At 39.8% G+C, this 21,333-nt stretch overlaps 1 protein-coding gene across 3 annotated transcripts in view; it reads left to right on the forward strand.

The window, feature by feature from the left end:
- The first annotated feature begins 1,064 nt into the window (after positions 1-1,064).
- Positions 1,065-21,333, forward strand: part of GAB3 (GRB2 associated binding protein 3) — a 136,113-nt gene continuing 115,844 nt past the window's right edge. For all 3 annotated transcript variants that reach the window (XM_077145571.1, XM_077145572.1, XM_077145573.1), the window contains exon 1: positions 1,065-1,153. In XM_077145571.1, coding sequence (XP_077001686.1) covers positions 1,082-1,153 — 72 coding nt within the window. In that variant the 5' untranslated portion in view covers positions 1,065-1,081. The remainder of the gene's footprint in view (positions 1,154-21,333) is intronic.

The raw sequence follows: 21,333 nt of genomic DNA on the forward strand, positions 1-21,333 counted from the left end.
ACCAAATAGTTATCTCTCCCTGGAAATTTAGGTTGTTTGATAACCATCTGGAAGTCTTCTTGTAAGTCACAAAAGAGACATGGTGTTTGTTTCTTCCAAGGGTTTTAATGCTGGTTGTGAGAGATGTCGCAGGAGGGGACAAGGGCACTATGGATTAGGGAGCTGGCTCGATGTCTCTAAACGACATGTTGCTGGTGCCAGCCTCGTGAGAGCCCCAGTATTCTAAGCACCTGCTGTTCTAAGTGTGAACTTGTCACCCTGCTTCTCATTTACTCACCTGCAACCTCGAGGTAAGTGGGCCCATCTGACAGGGTGTTTGTGGGGATCAAATGAGGTGAAGCCTGTGAAGTGATTGGCTCAGTAAGTGGCACAGTGCTGGGTCACTGGTAACTTCCACCCTTAAGAAACCTTAGGGTCAGAGAGACTGAAACAGCGCTTGCAGGTTTTAACCTTTTAAGTTGGGTTGATGAGGGTCCCCTCGCTGTATAAACGGTTTTACCTGCGGAACTTATCTCTGACAATAATGATGCTGGAGGGGAGGGGGTGTCACTAAAACCCCCTATTACTCTGGAAACAATCCCGTGACGGAGAGGTTTCCTCCTGCACTACACCGTCGCCGGGGCAGGTGGTGGTGGTGACAGGTTCCGGCTCTCCGCCCCGGGGTGGCGGACCGTCAGGGATGGGGATGGGGACGCCAGGGACCCGTCGCGTCTTGCACCCGTCCTGGGTTGCAGGCTCCTTCCGAGCGCCCTTTCCGCGTGCCCACCGTCTGGCCGCGCGATCCCCGCCCCCTCCCCCCCCCCCCCCGCCGCCGCCTCCCGGGTAGCGAGCGGGAGCCGCCGGGGGTAGCAGGCGGGGCCGCGCGGCCCGGCCCTGGGGGGGGCGGGGGGGCCGCGGGGGGGGCGGGGCGGGGGCCGGGCGGCAGGTGCGCGAGGCCAGGGCGGCGGCGCGGGCGGGGGTCGCGCGGGCGGTGCTCGGGGCGGTGCTGGGGGGCGGGCGGCGCTGGGCCCGCCCTGCTGGGAGCCGAGGCCGACTTCCTTGTGGCGCGGCCGGGCGGGAGGAAGCGGCGGCAGCGGCCACGATGAGCGCGGGCGACGCGGTGTGCAGCGGCTGGCTGGTCAAGTCGCCCCCCGAGAGGAAGCTGCGGCGCCACGTGAGTGGGGGCGCCCGGAGCCCGCGGCCGGCCGACGGCGGCGCGGCGGGCCGGGCCCTGGAGCCCGAAAGCGGAACGGCACGTCGGGCCGGGAAAGCGGCGGGGAGCGGCGGCCCGAGGCGACGTAGCCCAGTGGGGCGGGCCGGGAGCAGGGCCCGGGGGTGTCGCTGCGAGGGGCCCCCGCGCGCCCCGGCCAACTGCGGCCGGCTCAGCCCGGCGCGTGTCGCCAGCCCTTCTCCTCCGCCGAGCCGACGCGTGCGCCGGGAGCTGGGGGAAGCCCGGGCTTTCGCTAGCGCCGCGCGTCAGACCCCCGGGAGGGCACACCTGCGTCCCCGCCCAGCTGCGCTCTCAGCGCCCCGACCGGCCGCGATCCCCGCGGGCCTCCGCAGAACGAGGCTTTCGAAACGCTCCCCTTCCACACCTGCGTGCCTTCCGGTGCCCTTCGGCCGTTGGGAAGACCCACTGCAGTCTCCGCGGAGTTGCAGGCAAATGGATATGAGGATTTCTGGCTTAAAAAAAAATTTTTTTTTAGGCTGGGGGTAGCTCGATGGACCCATCTTTCGCGTAATTCCTCATTTCTTTGCGACGCCAGCGCACGGTTCTAGGAACAAAGTCACCCGTGGCTGCAGCAGTCTAAAGCAAGTCACCAAAAGTGGTTCGGCCTGGGGAGAATTGCATGCTCTCAAAGTGGTGTTGCTGTTTCTGCCAAATTTTACTGGTGTTTTTGCTCCCACATTTATGATGCACACATTGTCAGGAAGTTGAAGAGGGAAAATTTCAACAATGTATGGAGAGTTCCAGAATGTGCTCCAGGAACTTTTCCTGAACAAAGGGTCCCTGGGGACTTTCCCCTCCTTGACCCCAAGCTAGACACCGTCTCTCTTTTAGGGATCTTTGGAAAGTCTTTAGTTATCGGCTGAAATACATTTTAGAGGAATATTTTCGTTTTCTACTTACCTTGTAGATGTTGGTGATCTACAAATACAGAAATTTCTCCGATTAACCACCAGTGTGTCCCTATATTACTCTTTCTGAGTACGATATACCCCAGCATCTGAATCACCCACTCACTTTCCTCACAGTGAAGCTCATTTGAACACGCATTGATGATATTCAAAGGAGGCAGAGAGAAAGGTCTGCTTCCCGTAGCTGGAGTAGGCAGATAAGGGTTTTTGTTAAGAGAGTGTTACTTCCAAAGCAAACTGGAGATGTTTCTTTGTTGCTCCCTGGGATGTGAGACATCTTAAAGCTTCTTTGGATATTTTCATATTGGCATTCATCTTTTCAGGAATTGATTCAGAAAGATGGTTAACCTGGAGGACAAAGTTTATGGAAGACGTTTTTCTCAGTCTTGTTTAGCATCTTGTCCTGATCAGAGTGCCTTAGGAAGTTTATTGGTGTTTCATCAACTTTGGGAAGGCATGGGTGTGCACACTTATCACATGTGATTTGTTCATTTTGGGGGTACTGGGGTTGTGGCAAGTGTAGATTTTGCTTGGCTTAGGGATGCGCGGTGGGAGAGACTTGGCACTCCAGGACATAATCCTTGATCTTTTAGGCTATGGTTGAGGCCTTTTTCTAATGAGGGTCATAGTCTGTTGGATAGTCAACATTTTTTGGTTGAAACGCGTCCTGAAACACACCTAAAAAGATGGTCAGTCTGCTGGCTCGTCGCCCAAGCTCTGCAGGCATCCCTTGCTGCCAGCAGATGGCGATCACGTGCCAGTTTACCGGGCCTAGCGGGCTGTCGCTGACAGCTGCCTTTTCCGCAGCTGACTCAGACCTCCCTGCCGCTGGGCACTGACCCTGAGCTAGGCCCTGTGGTACCGGCCCCACATACAGAGGAAAAAACAAACAAACAAAAAACTTGACCCCTGCCCTTGACAAGTTCAGTATCTAATATGTACAACACATAAAGCTAGTTAGTGGCAGGACCAGGGCCAGGGCAATAACTCACTCCAACAAACTGCTCTCTGTTAAGATTTTGAAATAGAAGTGGAAGCTCAGTCTCTTTTTAGGTAAATCCAAGGTAAATTTGTGCTTCATCCAATTGAATTCATTGGCCAGGGCAATCTGAAAGTTAGCATTGCTCTTCGAAAAGAGTTGCTTTTTTTTTTTTTTTTTAATTTTTTGTTTCACAAGTAATATAGGAACATATTATTATTGTAAAATATTCAAATAATATAGGAATAAATAGAATTTAAAAAGTGAAAGACCTTTTTAGGTATACCCCATTCCTACCCTCTCTGAGCACTTCTCCCTATTCCACTCCCCTTGCCAGGAACAACTGTTAGAAGTTTGATGAGTATCATTCTAGAAAATTTGCTAGAAAATACATACGTTCTTTTTACACAAACTGGGTCATACTATGCTGTATGGCAGGGTCACACTTCATTCTTTTTCCATGTGAGTATCCCGTTAATGCAGCACCATTTGTGAAATTTTTTTTTTTTTTGGAGAGTACATGGGCTGGGACTCGAACCCGGGTCTCCCACATGGCAGGCAAGAATTCTACCACTGCACCACCCTTATACCACCCTGTACTTCATTCTTTTTAAACATTGCCTAATATTCCTTGAAATAATAAAACTGTAATTTAACAGTTCCTCTACTTACAAGCATTTAACTTCCTTCTGTTTTCCCAAACAAAATTCTATGACAATTATAATAAAAATTATAATAATTCACATTTATTGAAAGCTCATATGTGCCAGCACTATATTAAGGACATGACATGTATTATCTCATTTAATCATCAAGCCAATGCTAACAGCCAGATAACTGTTATCTCTGGATACATGTTCTTTGTTGGATATATTAATTGCAAATATCTTCTGCCCCTCTGTAATTTTGTTCATTCTCTTCCCACAGCAAGAGATTGAAATTTTGATTAAGTCCAATTCATTAGTTTTTTTCTCTCTATAGTTTTTTGCTTTTGATATCAAGTTGGAGAACTCTTTACCTAGCCCTAGATCCTGAAGATTTTCCCTTATGTTTTTTTTCCTAATAGGTTTGTATACATTTTAAAGTTTTACATTAGATCTATGATCAATTTTGAGTCCATTTTTATCAGAGGTGTGAGGTTTATGTTATGGTTTATTTTTTTGCACACAGATTCCTACTGTTCCAATACTAGCTATTGAATGGACTATCTTTACCTCCATTGAACTGCTTTTGCACCTTTGTTAAAAGTCAGTTGGCCCTATTTTTGTAAGTCTATTTCTGGATTCTCTAGTCTGTTTCCATTGACCTTTTTGTTTATCTTTATGCCAATACCATGCTGTTTTGATGACTGTAGTTTTATAATAATTCTTGAGATTTGGTACTTTTAGCCCTCCAGTTTTGCTTCTGTTTTTGAGAGTTGTTTTGATTATTCTAGGTCCTTTGTTTTTCTAAATAATTTTAGAATTAGTTTGTCAATTGATTGTTATATATTGACTTTGTATTCTGCAACCTTGCTAAGCTTGCTTATTGGTTCCAGTAGCCTTTTTTGTAGTTAGAACTTTGAGTATTATCAATGTTGTATAGAAATAATGAGAGCAGACATCCTTGCGGTTTTCCTGATCCCAGCAGAAAAACATTCAGTTTTTCACTTTTAAGCATGTTACCTGTGGGCTTTTTGTAGGTTCTTTTTATCAAGGTGAGAAGGTTCCCTTGTATTGCTAATTTGCTGAGACTTATTGTTAACAGATGTTGGATTTTGCTAAATGCTTTCCTGAATCTACTAAAATAATGATAGACTTTCTTTTTCTTTGTTAGTCTGTTACTATGGTGAATTACACTGATTGATTTTCAAATATTAATCCAGTCTTGAACTCCTGGGATAAATTTCACTTGGTTGTTATGTATTAACCTTTTTATATATTGGTGGATTTTATTTGCTAATACTTTGTTGAGGATATTTGTATCTCTATTAATGATGTTGGCCTGTAGTGTTCTCTTTTTGTACTGTCTGTCTGGTTTTGGTATTAATGTAATGCTGACCTTGTCAAATGAATTGAGAAGTGCTCCCTCCTCTTCTGTTTTTTCAAAGATATTGTGTAGAATTGGCATGCCTTCGTCCTTAAATGTTTGATAGAATTCACCAATGAAACCATCTAGGCCAGGACTTTTCTTAGTGGGAAGGTTGTTAACTACAAAATCAATTTCTTTAATAGACGTAGGGCTGTTCAGGTTATCCGTTTCTCCTGATGTGAGTTTTTGTACATAGTGTCTTTCATGGAGCTTGTGTATTTCATCTGTTCATTTTGTTCCCTGATCTTTTAATGTCTGTGGAATCTGTCAAGGTATCTCTTTCACTTACATTATAATTCATGTCTTCTCCATTTTTTTCTTTTGTTTTTTTTTCCTGATCAGTCTGGCTAGAGTTTACCGATTTTATCAATATTTTCTGAGAACCAGACTCTGGTTTTGTTGATCTTCTCTGTTGTTTTTCTGGCTTTGATTTCATCTCTTGTCTTTATTATTTCCTTCCTTTTGATTGCTTTGAGTTTAATTTTGTCTCTTCTTTATCTGGTTTCTTAAGGTAGAAGCTTAAGTTACTGATTTGAGACCCTTCTTATTTTCTAATATATGCATTTAATGCAACACACTTTCCTTTAACGATTGCTTTAGGTGTATCCCATAAATTTGATAGGTTGTGTTTTCATTTACATTCATTCACAATATTACTTAATTTTTCCTGAGATTTCCTCTTTGACCCAACGGTTGTTTAGAATTATTTTGTTTCATTTCCAAACATTGTTGAATTTTCCGGATATATTTCTGTTATTAATTTATAGTTAAATTCCATTATTATCTAAGAATATGCTCTTCATGATTTCCGTTCTTTAAAATGTAAGTTTATTCTGCGGCCCAGAATACTGTTTCTCCTGGTGAATATTATATGTGCACTTGAAAAAAATGTATATTCTTCTTTTGTTGAGTGAAATATGCATTAGGTCAAGCTAGTGGATGGTGGCATTGAAACAGTTCTTTATCCTTGTTGAGCTGCTGAATGAGGACTATGGAAGTTTACATCTGTAATTGTAGATCTGTCTGTTTTTCCTTTCAGTTCTGTTTGTTTTGCTTCATGTACTTTTTTTTTTTAAACTTTTTTTATTAATTAAAAAAAGAATTAACAAAACAATTAGAAATCATTCCAATCTACATGTACAATCAGTAATTCTTAATAACATCACATAGTTGCATATTCATCATTTCTTAGTACATTTGCATCGATTTAGAAAAAGAAATAAAAAGACAACAGAATAAGAATTAAAACAATAATAGAAAGAAAAAACAAACAAACAAACAAAAAAAAAAACAAAAAACCTATACCTCACATGCAGCTTCATTCAGTGTTTTAACATAATTGCATTACAATTGGGTAGTATTGTGCTGTCCATTTCTGAGTTTTTATATCCAGTCCCGTTGTACAGTCTGTATCCCTTCAGCTCCAATTACCCCTTCTCTTTTTTTTTTTTTTTTTAATTAACGGAAAAAAGAAATTAACCCAACATTTAGAGATCATACCATTCTACATATGCAATCATTGATTCTTAACATCATCACATAGATGCATGATCATCATTTCTTAGTACATTTGCATTGGTTTAGAAGAACTAGCAACATAACCGAAAAAGATATAGAATGTTAATATAGAGAAAAAAATAAAAGTAATAATAGTAAAATCAAAACAAAACAAAACAAAACAAAACAAAAACCTATAGCTCAGATGCAGCTTCATTCAGTGTTTTAACATGATTACTTTACAATTAGGTATTATTGTGCTGTCCATTTTTGAGTTTTTGTATCTAGTCCTGTTACACCGTCTGTATCCCTTCAACTCCAATTGGCCATTATCTTACCCTGTTTCTAACTCCTGCTGGACTCTGTTATCAAGGACATATTCCAAATTTATTCTCGAATGTCTGTTCACATCAGTGGGACCATACAGTATCTGTCCTTTAGTTTTTGGCTAGACTCACTCAGCATAATGTTCTCTAGGTCCATCCATGTTATTACATGCTTCATAAGTTTATCCTGTCTTAAAGCTGCATAGTATTCCATCGTATGTATATACCACAGTTTGTTTAGCCACTCATCTGTTGATGGATATTTTGGCTGTTTCCATCTCTTTGCAATTGTAAATAACGCTGCTATAAACATTGGTGTACAAATGTCCGTTTGTGTCTTTGCCCTTAAGTCCTTTGAGTATATTCCCAGCAATGGTATTGCTGGGTCGTATGGCAATTCTATATTCAGCTTTTTGAGGAACCGCCAAACTGCCTTCCACAGTGGTTGCACCATTTGACATTCCCACCAACAGTGGATAAGTGTGCCTCTTTCTCCGCATCCTCTCCAGCACTTGTCATTTTCTGTTTTGTTGATAATGGCCATTCTGGTGGGTGTGAGATGATATCTCATTGTGGTTTTGATTTGCATTTCTCTAATGGCCAGGGACATTGAGCATCTCTTCATGTGCCTTTTGGCCATTTGTATTTCCTCTTCTGATAGGTGTCTGTTCAGGTCTTTTTCCCGTTTTGTAATTGGGTTGGCTGTCTTTTTGTTGTTGAGATGAACAATCTCTTTATAAATTTTGGATACTAGACCTTTATCTGATATATCATTTCCAAATATTGTCTCCCATTGTGTAGGCTGTCTTTCTACTTTCTTGATGAAGTTCTTTGATGCACAAAAGTGTTTAATTTTGAGGAGTTCCCATTTATTTATTTCCTTCTTCAGTGCTCTTGCTTTAGGTTTAAGGTCCATAAAACCGCCTCCAGTTGTAAGATCCATAAGATATCTCCCTACATTTTCCTCTAACTGTTTTATGGTCTTAGACCTAATGTTTAGATCTTTGATCCATTTTGAGTTAACTTTTGTATAGGGTGTGAGAGATGGGTCTTCTTTCATTCTTTTGCATATGGATATCCAGTTCTCTAGGCACCACTTATTGAAGAGACTGCTCTGTCTCAGGTGAGTTGGCTTGACTGCCTTATCAAAGATCAAATGTCCATAGATGAGAGGGTCTATATCTGATCACTCTATTCGATTCCATTGGTCGATATATCTATCTTTATGCCAATACCATGCTGTTTTGACCACTGTGGCTTCATAATATGCCTTAAAGTCAGGCAGCGCGAGACCTCCAGCTTCGTTTTTTTTCCTCAAGATGTTTTTAGCAATTCGGGGCAGCCTGCCCTTCCGGATAAATTTGCTTATTGGTTTTTCTATTTCTGAAAAATAAGTTGTTGGGATTTTGATTGGTATTGCATTGAATCTGTAAATGAATTTAGGTAGGATTGACATCTTAACTATATTTAGTCTTCCAATCCATGAACACGGTATGCCCTTCCATCTATTTAGGTCTTCTGTGATTTCTTTTAGCAGTTTTTTGTAGTTTTCTTTATATAGGTTTTTTGTCTCTTTAGTTAAATTTATTCCTAGGTATTTTATTCTTTTAGTTGCAATTGTAAATGGGATTCGTTTCTTGATTTCCCCCTCAGCTTGTTCATTACTAGTGTATAGAAATGCTACAGATTTTTGAATGTTGATCTTGTAACCTGCTACTTTGCTGTACTCATTTATTAGCTCTAGTAGTTTTGTTGTGGATTTTTCCGGGTTTTCGACGTATAGTATCATATCGTCTGCAAACAGTGATAGTTTTACTTCTTCCTTTCCAATTTTGATGCCTTGTATTTCTTTTTCTTGTCTAATTGCTCTGGCTAGAACCTCCAACACAGTGTTGAATAATAGTGGTGATAATGGACATCCTTGTCTTGTTCCTGATCTTAGGGGGAAAGCTTTCAATTTTTCCCCATTGAGGATGATATTAGCTGTGAGTTTTTCATATATTCCCTCTATCATTTTAAGGAAGTTCCCTTGTATTCGTATCTTTTGATGCTTCATGTACTTTTATACTCTGTTGCTAGCTGTACCCGTTGAGGATTATTATGTTTTCTTGAAGACTGTAACTCTCTTTCATTATTTAATGTTTCTTTTTATTGCTATTCCTTGTTTTGAAATCTACTTTTTCTTACCTAAATACAGCTACCCCAGCTTTCTTTTGATATGTGCTTGAATGGTATGCCTTTTTCCATTCTTTTCCTTCTAACCTATGTGTATCATTTTATTTAGCGTCAAATATTAATAATGAAAGAAGGTTACATTTTTCAAGAAAACAAACAGGGCAGGATTGCATAAAAAACAAGACCCAACTTAATTGGTATATTTAATTCATTAACATTAACATAAAATGTTTGGATTAAAATCTACCATTTTGCTGGCTGTTTCCTCTTCTATCAGTTTTTTGTTTCTTTTGTCTTCTGTTTCTGCCTTCTCTAGGATTAACTGAACTTTTTTTATTCATTTTATCTCCATTATTGACTTGTTGTCATAACTTTAAAATTTTCACTGGTTTCCCTAGAGTGTACAAGGTACATTTTTAATTAATTAGAGTCTTCATTTAAATAACATGTCATTTCATAAGTAATGTAAAAACCTTACAACAGCATATTCCCAATTCCATTTTACATTCTTTATGCTATTGTTGGCATATATTTTACTTTTACATATTCTGCAAACATATGATACATTGCTACTAATTTTGCTTTAAACAATTAGTTATCTTTTAGACCACTTAAAATAAGGAAAAAAGAAAAAGTATCAAATGTATTTTTCTTTTATTTATTCCATTTCTAACACTCTTCATTTCTTTGTGCTGTTTGGTGTCTTATTCCTTTTCTGTCTGAAGAACTTTTGTTCTAGTTTGCTAGCTGCCAGAATGCAATATACCAGAAACGGAATAGCTTTTAAAAAGGGGAATTTAATAAGTTGCTTGTTTACAGTTCTAAGGCTGAGAAAATGTCCCAATTACAACAGGTCTATAGAAATGTCCAATCAAAGGCTTCTAGAGAAAGATAACTTGGTTCAAGAAGGCGGATGAAGTTCAGGGTTTCTCTCTCAAGTGAGAAGGCACATTGCGAACACAGTCAGGACTTCTCTCTCAGCTGGAGGGGCACATGGTGAACATGGCATCATCTGCTAGCTTGGTCTCCTGGCTTCCTGTTTCATGAAGCTCCCTGGGAGGCATTTTCCTTCTTCATCTCCAAAGGTCGCTGGCTGGTGGGCTCTCTGCTTCTCATGGCTATGTTGTTCTGCTCTCTCAGAATCTCCTACTTTCTCCAAAATGTTTCATCTTTTACAGGATTCCAATAAACTAACCAAGACCCACCTGAATGGGTGGAGACATGTTTCTACCTAACCCAGTTTAACAGCCACTCTTGATTGAGTCCCATCTGCAGGGAGGTGATCTAATTACAGTTTCAAACATATAGTATTGAATAGGGATTAGAAGAAATGGTTGCCTTTACAAAATGGGATTAGGCTTAAAACATGGCTTTTCTAGGGGACATATATCCTTTCAAACCAGCACAACTTCCTTTAATATTCCATGTGGTTTAGGTATGCTGACAATAAATTCTCTGTTTTTGTTTGTCTGAGAATGCCTATTTCTTACCTCAGTTTTGAAAAGTATTTTCACTGGGCATAGGATTCTAGATTGACTTTTTTTTCCCCTTTCAGCACCTTTAAGATATCACTCCACTGTCTTCTGGCTCCAGATTCCTCTAGCAAAATTTGTGTTAGGGTAGGGGCTAGTTGCCAGAAATTTTTTTTCAATGTCTGCTTCACCTTCTTCAGTTTTACATCTTTATTTTGTATTGATCCTCAGATAGAGTCCATTTCTTGTAGCTCTACCAGTAGTATTTCACTGTTGGTTTCAATAGATGTTTGTTAGCCTGTGAGCACTTGATGGGATCTGCAGACAAAAAACCTGCAAGAGGGTGCAAACCTCCCCATATCTGTGGACCCCAATGGTATCCTCACATTTTCCCAGTATACCAAATTCAGCCTCCACTAATTCATCAACTATTCTGTTCTAGTTTGCTAGCTGCCAGAATGCAATATACCAGAAACAAAATGGCTTTTAAAAAGGGAAATTTAATTAGATGCTAGTTTATAGTTCCAAGGCCAAGAAAATGTCCCAATCAAAGCAAGTTTATAGAAATGTCCAATCAAAGGTATCTATCCAGGGAAGGATACCTTGGCTCAAGAAGGCCGATGAAGTTCAGGGTTTCTCTCTCAAGTGAGAAGGTACATGGCGAACACAGTCAGGGCTTCTCTCTCATCTGGAAAGCATGTGGTCAACACGGCATCATCTGCTGTCTTCCTCTCCTGGCCTCCTGTTTCATGAAGCTCCCCGTGAAGCATTTTCCTTCTTCATCTCCAAAGGTCACCGGCTCATGGACTCTCTGCTTCTCGTGGCTATGTTGTTCTGCTCTCTGAGTGGGTGGAGACACGTTTCTACCTAATCCAGTTTAACAACCACTCTTGACTAAATCTCATCATCCAGGGAGATGATCTGATTTCAGTTTTAAACATACAGTAAGTATTGAATAGGGAATGGAATTTTGATTAAAACATGGCTTTTCTAGGGGACATACATTCTTTCAAACCAGCACATATTCTAACTGAAATTTTCTTACCAGTGTTTGATGGCCTCTGACCCATTTAAGCAAGTACCCTGCAGGTACCTAACTCTCCCCATATTTCACATTACTAGATTGGGTCCTGTAGCCTCAGCTCCTTTAAGGTTTTTATATTTGCTTGGTAAATTGCTTCATTTATTGTTATTAAATGACTTCTTAATATTCTTTGCCTGAAATCTACATTGTCTGATATTAGTATAGTCATTTCAGCTTTTCTTTTGTAAATTAGTGCTAGCATGGTATATATGTTTTTATCATCTTACTTTTAACTTATTTCTGTTTTTACATTTAAAGTGGGTTTCTTATACGTAGCTATTGTTGGTATTGCTTTTTAACCCTTTCTGACAATCTTTATGTTTGTTTAGGATGTTTAGACCACTTACATTTAATGTGAATTTTTATATCAGTTGTTTTTAAAACTACTATCTTGCTGTTTGTCTCATTTGTTCTTTGTTTAATTTTTCTCTTTTCTTACCTGTTTTGGGTTAAGTATTTTTTATGACTTCATCCTTTGTTGCCTAATCCTCTTTTTTTGTTACTTGTTTATTTTATAGCTTACTACCGCAAAGTCTACCTTAAACCATTTCAAATGTAGTATAAGAAATTTACAAGAGTATAATTCCATTTACCCTTTCTTAGACTTCCATATTGTTGTGGTACATTTCACTTCTATATATGTTAGAAACTCTACCCAGCATTGTTATTTTTTTTGCCTTTAATAGTGAATTTTCTTTTCTTTTTTTTTTATTTAAACATGAGCAGGCACCGGGAATCGAACCCGGGTCCTCTGGCATGGCAGGCGAGCATTCTCGCCTGCTGAGCCACCATGGCCTGCCCATGAATTTTCTTTTTAAAAGATTTGAAAGTAAGAAAAATGTATCATGTTTACCCACTTATTTTTCATTTCCAGTGCCTGTTGTTTCTTTGTGTATGTTCATATTTCTATTTGGAATAATTTTCCTTATGGGTAGGTCTGGGTTCTAGTTTGCTAGCTGCTGGAATGCAATATACCAGCAACAGAATGGCTTTTAAAAAGGGGAATTTAATGAGTTGCTAGTTTACAGTTCCAAGGCCAAGAAAATGTCCCAATTAAAACAAGTCTATAGAAATGTCCAATCAAAGGCATCCATCCAGGGAAAGATACCTTGGTTCAAGAAGGCTGATGAAGTTCAAGGTTTCTTTCTCAAGTGAGAAGGCACATGGTGAGCACGGTGTCATCTGCTAGCTTTCTCTCCTGGCTTCCTGTTTCATGAAGCTCCCCGAGAGGCATTTTCCTTCTTCATCTCCAAAGGTCACTGGCTCATGGACTCTCCGCTTCGTGGAGCTGCAGCATTCTCTGCTCTCTCCAAATCTCCTTCATTCTCCAAAATGTTTCCTCGTTTATAGGACTCCAGAAACTTCTCAAGACCCACCCAAATGGGTGGAGACATGTCATCCCCTAATCCAGTTTAACAACCACTCTTGATTAAATCACATCTCTAGGGAGATGATCTGATTACAGTTTCAAACATACAGTATTGAATAGGGATTATTCTACCTTTATGAAATGGGATTTTGATTAAAGCATGGCTTTTCTAGGGGACATACATCCTTTGAAACCAGCATAGTCTGCTAATGAATTCTCTCAGCTTTTGTATATCTGAAAAAAAATCTTTATTTCAACTTATTTTTGAATTTTTTTTACTGAGCAAATAATTTTTTATTCACTTTTTTTTCCTTTGAGTATTTTAAAGATGTTGCTTCTCTGTTTGATGGCATGTATTACTCCTTTGTTCCTTTGTGCATAATGTGTCTTTTGTATCTAGCTGCTGTTATCACTCATTGGTTTTAAGTAGTTTGATTATGATGTGCATTGATGTCATTTACTTCACATTTCTTGTACTTGGAAATCGTTTAATTTCTTGGATTTGTGGATCTATAGTCATTTCTTGGTTTCAGTGTATCTTTAGTTTTCTCTCTCCCCCATCTTTCTCCTTTTCTTTGGGAATTTCAATTACACCTATAATAGGTTGCCTGGGGTTGTTCCATGGCTCATTGATCCTTGGTTCTTTTCTTTTTTCCTCTGTATTTTTTTTAGTATCATTTTGGATGGCACATTGCTCTGTCTTTCAAGTTCACTGATCTTTTCTTTTGCAGTGTCTAGTCTGCTGATAAGTTCATCCAGTGTCATTTCATCTCAGGCCTTCTAGTTTTCATCTTTGGAACTTCAGTTTCTTTCTTTTTATGTATCATTCATGTTTCTCCTTAGTGTGTTCATACTTTCTTCTACCCTTTAGAACATGATGAACATATTTATAATAATTTTTAACATCCTTGGCTACTAATGATAGGTACAGCAGCTTCTCTTCTACTTTGGAGGGGATAGCCCATAATGTTCCATGGAAACTTTGCTTTTCATAGCTCTTAGGCAAGATAATAAAGATGTGCTATTGTCCTTGTCAGTTGAAAGTGAACAGATTCTGCTCATCCTTGTAAATTGGTATAGAGATAAGAGCATTTTCCAGACCAATAGCTACATACCAGGTGCAGGGCAGTATTGATTTTATCCAGTGAAAAGACCTACTGGGTCTACTCTAAGATAGAATTAGGTAAAAAACTCACTTATCTGATTTCCTAATTTTAGGAGATAGTAGAGGTGGGTGAGTGAAAGCATCACACTCAGTAAATTCACTATATAATTTCTATTTCCCTATGCCTTTGTGATTCTCCTTTAAGATTAGGATCCTTCCAGAATCTTAACCTCATTGAATGCAGCCACAATGCATTTCTCAGTCAACCAGTCCAGCAAACTGTTAAAGCACTCTCAGTACTTGAGCTAGCACATTAAATCTAGACTCTCTGGTAAGGGTACCCATATTGATAGATTTAGCTTGATCCAATATTATGTTCTGTTTTCCTTGTCCTAACATCGTCTGAACTCATTCCATAGGTTTTGAAAGCAGCTTTATTGAGGTGTAATATATAGAATACACCCTCTGTAAGCATACATAAAGTTATGATTTTTAGTAAATTTCTATGGCTTTACCATAGTTTTAGATCATTTCGATCATTTCTATCATTTCTTTCACCTCAAATAGTTCCCTCAGGCCATTGGCAGTCAGTGCCAACTCCCATCCTCAGCCCTAGGCAGCAACTGATCTGCCTTCTTTCTCTATTTTTTCACTTAGCATTGATCACACAGCAGCCAGTGTTCTTTCTTAAATACACTTAAGGTGGAAGCTCAAATCAATCCCCATTGATTTGAGACTTTTCTTTACAGGTGTTTGGTGCTATAAATTTTCCATCGGACTGCGTTAATGGAATTCCACAAATTCTGATATATTGTGGGTTCATTTTTATTCCATTCAAGATTTTTCTTAATTTCCCTTGTGATTTCTTCTGTGACCTGTGAGTTATTTAGAATAGCAAGTGAAAAGACCCTGAAGCAGGAGTTCAGGAGGCTCCAATGGCGTATTGGAGGACAACTGTTTTGAGTTTGGTTTTGTTTCCTTCAAATGTCTGATGATTCTTTTGAATCTGCTCATGTTTGTATCTGAGGGTCTAGATCAGTGGTAGTGGTTCTCAGTGCAGGGTAGGGGTGGGGGTTGCCCCATGTAGTATTGCTAGATTTAGCCATAAGTAAATTAAAAAAATAAAAATACAGGACACCAAGTTTGAATTTCAGATTTTTTTTAATCCGAAGAATACATAATTTTTTTTAGTAGTCAACCATACCGTCAGGGGACCCTGCAAAGAGTTGTTCTTGTGAGATGACCCAATGGGCAGGTCTAGTAGGTAGAAGGCACGGATGCTGTTAAACATCCAGCAGTGCACACAAAAGTCCCCCTCAGCAAAGAACTGTTTGGCTCAAGATGTCAGTAGTGCTGAGGGTGAGAAACCCTGTTCTAAATTAAACAGTGAATTTCTTCAACTTAATTTTGTTTACAAATACCTGTTTTAATTCTAGGTGTCGGTTTCTTGTTACAGTGGAGAGGGAGGGGCCTGGGTTGGCTGAACAGGTCCTTTGTCTTCTAGAGTTATGGGCTCCCATAGCAACTGAAAGTCCGATTACTTGATTTTTCAGCAAGGAGTGTGTCTCTCTGGTCTCCTGCCCTGCCTTGCGCCCTGATATTTCTCAGCAGTATTTGCTGGAGTCCGTGGGAAAGAGCTTGCTCTGAGTGCGAGTTCCCTGGTACCTGGGCTCAGCGGCATGTGTCCTGTGGCTGCTCCTTGTTCCTCCCCCTCCCCTGCTGTGTCGCAGTGGAGCCACTTGGCCTGTCCACCCAGGGAAGGGCTCAGCCCTCTTCGGAATCCAGGTTACGTGGGGGCTCGCGACCTCAATGCTCTGACTCTGATGGGCTTGAGAAAAATTAAGATTTAGTGTTTCATCCAGCTTTTTCTCAATTTTAGGGTGGGAGGAATTTTCTTTGCAATTGTCAACATAAGTAGAAAGGGATATATTGGAAGTTTCAGTTGTACATAGCCACCCATGACCTCAACTAGTTTCACTATTTTGCTTTTATTTCTCTAGTTCAACTGGTACTTTATAACTTTATTTTCCAAATATTTGTTCAACTGACCCAACACTGTTTGGTGAGTAGGCTGTCCTCTATATGTATTTTCTTTTTATGTTGCCAGAGATGGTGCGTTATTTTCTTAGACTTTGTTTACTGGATGCTTTATTTATTTATTTATCTTCAATGGACACTGTTCTCCTTCTATTTGGCTGAGTGACAAATAGCTCACTTTCCTCTTAGGGTCAGAATATAAAGGCTCTGTAGTTTTACCCTCCCTATTTCACTTGAGTCTTTATATATCTCAATGTTTCCTTAAACTGGATGCTTTTTTTTTTTTTTTTTTTTTTTTTTTTTTTTAAAGGAAAGACAGAGAGAAGGAAGGAAGGATAGAAGGAAGGAAGGAAGGAAGAAAGGGAAACATTTTTAAACATTTTCTTGTTTTATTGTATTCTGTTTCTCCGTTTTTGTTACATGGGCTGGGGCCGGGAATCGAACCGAGGTCCTCCGGCATAGCAGGCAAGCACTTTGCCCGCTGAGCCACCGCGGCCCGCCCAACTGGATGCTTTTTAAAAACAGCTTTATTGAGATAATTCACATGCCAATTAGTCCACCCATTTAATGTCACAACTTGGTGGTTTTTAGTACAATAACAGAGTTGTGCAGCCATCCCCACTGTCTAGCTCCAGGACTTTTTCATCACCCCAAAAGGAAATCTTATACTTATTAGCAGACACTTCCCATTACCCCTTCCTCCGGATCCCTGGCAACACTGATCTGCTTTCTGTCTGTATGGATTTATCTACTCTGGACATTTCATATAAATGAAATTGAATAATACATGACCCTTTGTGTCTGGTTTTGTTCACTTAGCATAACGTTTTTAAGGGTCATCCACATTGTACCATGTGTCAGTACTTCATTCCTTTTTATGGGTGACATATGGATATGCCACATTTGGTTTATCCATTTTCCAGTTGATGGAAATAGGGATTTTCACCTTTTCACTATTATGGATAACGCTGCTATGAACATTTGTGTACAAGTATTTTTTTTTCAGCACCTGTTTGCATTTTTGGATGGTATATATGTAAAAGTGGAATTGCTTGTTTTGAAAATATCCCTTGTTTATTTAACTTTTTGAGGAACCGCTAAACTTTTCCATAGCAGCTGCACCAATATTGTATATTTTAAAGGAACATATATATGCACATGCTTCGAAATCAAACTGTATTAAAGTGTATAGAGTAAATAGTTTTCTTTCTTCCCCTTTATCCCAGCCATTCATTTCCTCTCACCAGCTGCAAGCACTGTTACCAGTTTCTCGATTTTCCATCCAGATATAGTCCATGCAAATGCAAGCATATATACCTCTCTTTTTTGTACAAATGGTAGCGTACTGTACTCACCATTTTAAAAGCTCCTTTCTTAATATATCTTCGGGACTGTTCCATATCAGCACATAAAGATCATTCTCATTATTTTTAACAACTTTGTAATATTTCATTGCATTGAGGCACCATGATTGGCCTTTTATTATTTCTAGTTTTTTGATACTATATGCAATGCTGTACTGAATATCCTTGTACATTGGTCTTTCTATTGTAAGAAAAAGTTCTTAGAAGTGGAATTGGTGAGTTAAAATGTACGCAAATATCAAGTACTAGGATATGTCAAATTGCTGTCTAAAGCATCTGTACCAATTTTCACTCCCAGCAACAGTGCATGAAAGTGCTTGTCCCTCTGCACCTCCTTTAATATAGTGTATTATCAAATGTTTTGGTCTTTGCAAAGTTGATGGGGGTGTTTTGGTTTGCTAAAGCTTCCAGAAAGCAATATACTGGAAATGGGTTGGCCTTTTCAATGGGGATTTATTAGGTAATAAATATACAGTTCTAAGGCCATGAAAATGCCCAAATTAAGGCATCAAGGGGAAAATATCTTCTCTGAGGAAGACCGCTTGCATCCAGGGTTCCTCTGTCACATGGAAAGGCACCTGGCGATGTCTGCTGGTCCTTCTCCCCTGGTTCTGGTTTTAAAATGGCTCCTGTAGGTCCTTCTTGCTTCTCCTGGGGTATTTCTCTCCAAGCTCTCTGGGCTTTTACTGTCTTTTATCCTCTTTACAGAGGATTCCAGTGAAGGACTAACACTGACCTTAAATGGTTTGAGTCATGTCTCAGTTGAAATAACTTAACCAAAAGGTCCCACCTGCAATAGGTCTGCCCTCAGAAGAATGGATTAAAATAGCATATGGCATTTTCTGGGGTACATAACAGATTCAGACCAGCAGGCTCTACCCTCTGGACGTCAAAAAGACATTTTCTTTCCATATGCAAAATACATTCCTTATTTCTTCCATCACAATATCACAAAAACCTTAAATCATTTCAGTAACTATATTAAGTACAAAGTTTCCTCAAAATCAGTGACAGGTGTGGTCTGTCCTATGGCAAATTCTCCTCTGGCTGTGAATCTATGAAACTTAGAACAAGTTATCTCATTCCAGTATACAAAGGCAGTACAGTCATAGGATAAGCGTTCCCATTTCTATAGGGAGAAATTGGACGGAAAACAGAGGTCAAAGGTCCTAAACAGTTCCAGAAACCTGCAGCGCAAACTCTATTAGATTTCAAAGTCTGCGAGTCATCTGAAAAAAGAGGTTTTATCCTTGGGGCTTGAGAAAGTGGCAGAGCTACCTCCTCCAAGGGCTTATGGATTGGCCCTGCTCTCTCCAAGCACTGTGGTGAGTGCTCCTTCATCTCCAAGCACTGGGGAGACCAACTTGTTCTTGGCCCCACTCTCCTCAAGCATCTGGGTGGCAGCTAGATTGTCTGCCTTCTTTAAGGTACACTCTCAACCCCCTTAGAACAGTGGCCAGGCCATCCCCAGTCCTCAGGGAATGTGCCCTACCCTCACTGAGGCCTGGGGCACCCCACCCTTCCTGAACAATGGGTAGGCCAACCTCCACTCAATCCCCTAGGCATCTGAGAGCCTGAACATTGAGGCAGAAGGCCCACCCTCTTCAAACTCTGGGGCAAATTCACCCTTTCTACATGCATAGGTCTGCTCCCCTGGCCCGAGGTTGATTGATTCCAGATCTCAGCTTCCATGGGTCTGCCTTTGAAGTTATTTTTCCTTCAATCTACCCTTTTTCTGTTTTTTTAATCTAGGCTGTTAGGGATTCATTCATACAGATCCAACAACAAAAGTGTTAGTTTAGTGTGCAGCACACAGGGGTCCCAACCATCAGAAAATAGGACTTCCCTAAACCCTTTCTGGATAACTCCATGACTAATCCTGGCTTGTGCTGAAATGGCTGGCTGGTTCCATGTTTGGTTAAATTCTCATGTGGGGCACTATTCTTTGAGGTCTCACTTTCTGGAATTCTAGAATTTTCTGGAATTTCTGATTTCTTTGTATCCAAGAATTCAGTTCTCAGCTTATCCCTTTCCCCTCATGTTTTACTGTAAGCTTCAGGGAGAATCCAGATCACACTTTCCGCATTTAATTTGGAAAACTCTTCAGCTAAGTATCTCAGCTCATTGCTTTCAAATTCTTCCTTTCATCCAACACCAGTACTCAGTTTTGCCAAATTTTATGCCACTTTAAAACAAGGATCACCTTCCTTCTGGTTTGCAATAACACATGCATCATTTCTGTCTAAGGCCTCATTGGAAGTAACTTTAATGTACATATTTCTATCAACAGTCTCTTCAAAGAAATCTAGGCCTTTTCTAACAAGCATCTCACAATTTTTTCAGAATCTTCCCTTTATCTATAAAGCTGTTCCAGCATTTTTGTTATATGCAAATTACAGTACCCCTGTTCTGGTACCAAAATCTGTTACAGGTTACTAAAGCTGCCAGAATGCAATATACCAGAAGCAGATTGGCTTTTTCAATGGGGATTAATTATTTTACAAATTTACAATTCTAAGGCCATGAAAATGTCCAAATGAAGGCATCAAGAGAAAAATACCTTCTCTGAAGAAAGGTGCTGGCATCTGGGGTTCCTCTTTACATGGGAAGTCTTTCAGCTTCTGATTCCAGTGCCTTTCTCTCTGAGTATCTGTGAGTCCCCTCTTAGCATCTCCAGGGTATTTTTCTCTAAGTTCTCTGGGCTTTTACTATCTTTTAACCTCTTCACAAAGAATCCCAGTGAAGGATTAAGACTCACCTTGAATGGGCTGGGTCACATCTCTGTTGAAATAGCCTAACTAAAAGGCCCCGCCTAACTAAAAGGCACCCACAGGGATGGATTTAAAGAACATAGCATTTTCTGGGGTACATAACAGCTTCAGAACACCCCAATCTTCTTATTCTTCCCTTTGCCACCCAGACAGTAGCTTACGCTGTACACCATTCTATTCCTTCTCTCTGTTCATTGAAAAATGTCAGAATTCTTTCCATGTGAGTGACTACAAATCTTCTTTTTATTTTACAGCTGAACATTATTTGGTTTTCTGGCTATACCACAGTTTATTTAACCAGTTCTCGATCTTGGATACCTGGGTTGTTTCCCACTATTTTGCTATGAAAAACATAGCCACAACAAATAACATTTTATATATATATATATATAACATTTTGTGTTTATGCAAGCATACTTGTAAGCTAGATTACCACAGCTGGTATTGTTGGGTCTGGGAATCTACAAATTTCATAGATAATACTGAATGCCCCATTTTGCATACCCCTCACTAGCCATTTAAACCCACTGCCTTGCCAACAGTGTATTGTTTAAACCTTAGGATATTTGCCATCTTTTCAGTGGGAAATGGTATTTTCATATAGTTTTCTTCCTTCCTTTTTCAGTTTGTCCTTTCCTTTATTTAGTTTATTTTTAAAAACTCTCTTGCAGAAAAGTTGTAAGTACATTTTATAAACTTTGTTTTTATTTTTCCTGAACTACTTGTAAGTTTCTGACATAGTACCCCATCACCCTAGAATTCCTTAGTGTGTATTTCCTAAAAATAAGGATATTCTCCTACATAACCACAGCATAATAATCTAAATCAGGAAATTCACATTGATATTTTAGAACTGTTGAATCCTCAGACTCTATTCAAGTTTCGCGGTAAACCCCAAGATGTTCTTTATAGCAAAGGGAATCCATCTAGAATTGTGTAGTTTCCTTAGGTCTCATGTTTCTTTAT

Source organism: Tamandua tetradactyla, chromosome X (assembly GCF_023851605.1).
Source record: "Tamandua tetradactyla isolate mTamTet1 chromosome X, mTamTet1.pri, whole genome shotgun sequence".
Classification (NCBI taxonomy): domain Eukaryota; kingdom Metazoa; phylum Chordata; class Mammalia; order Pilosa; family Myrmecophagidae; genus Tamandua; species Tamandua tetradactyla.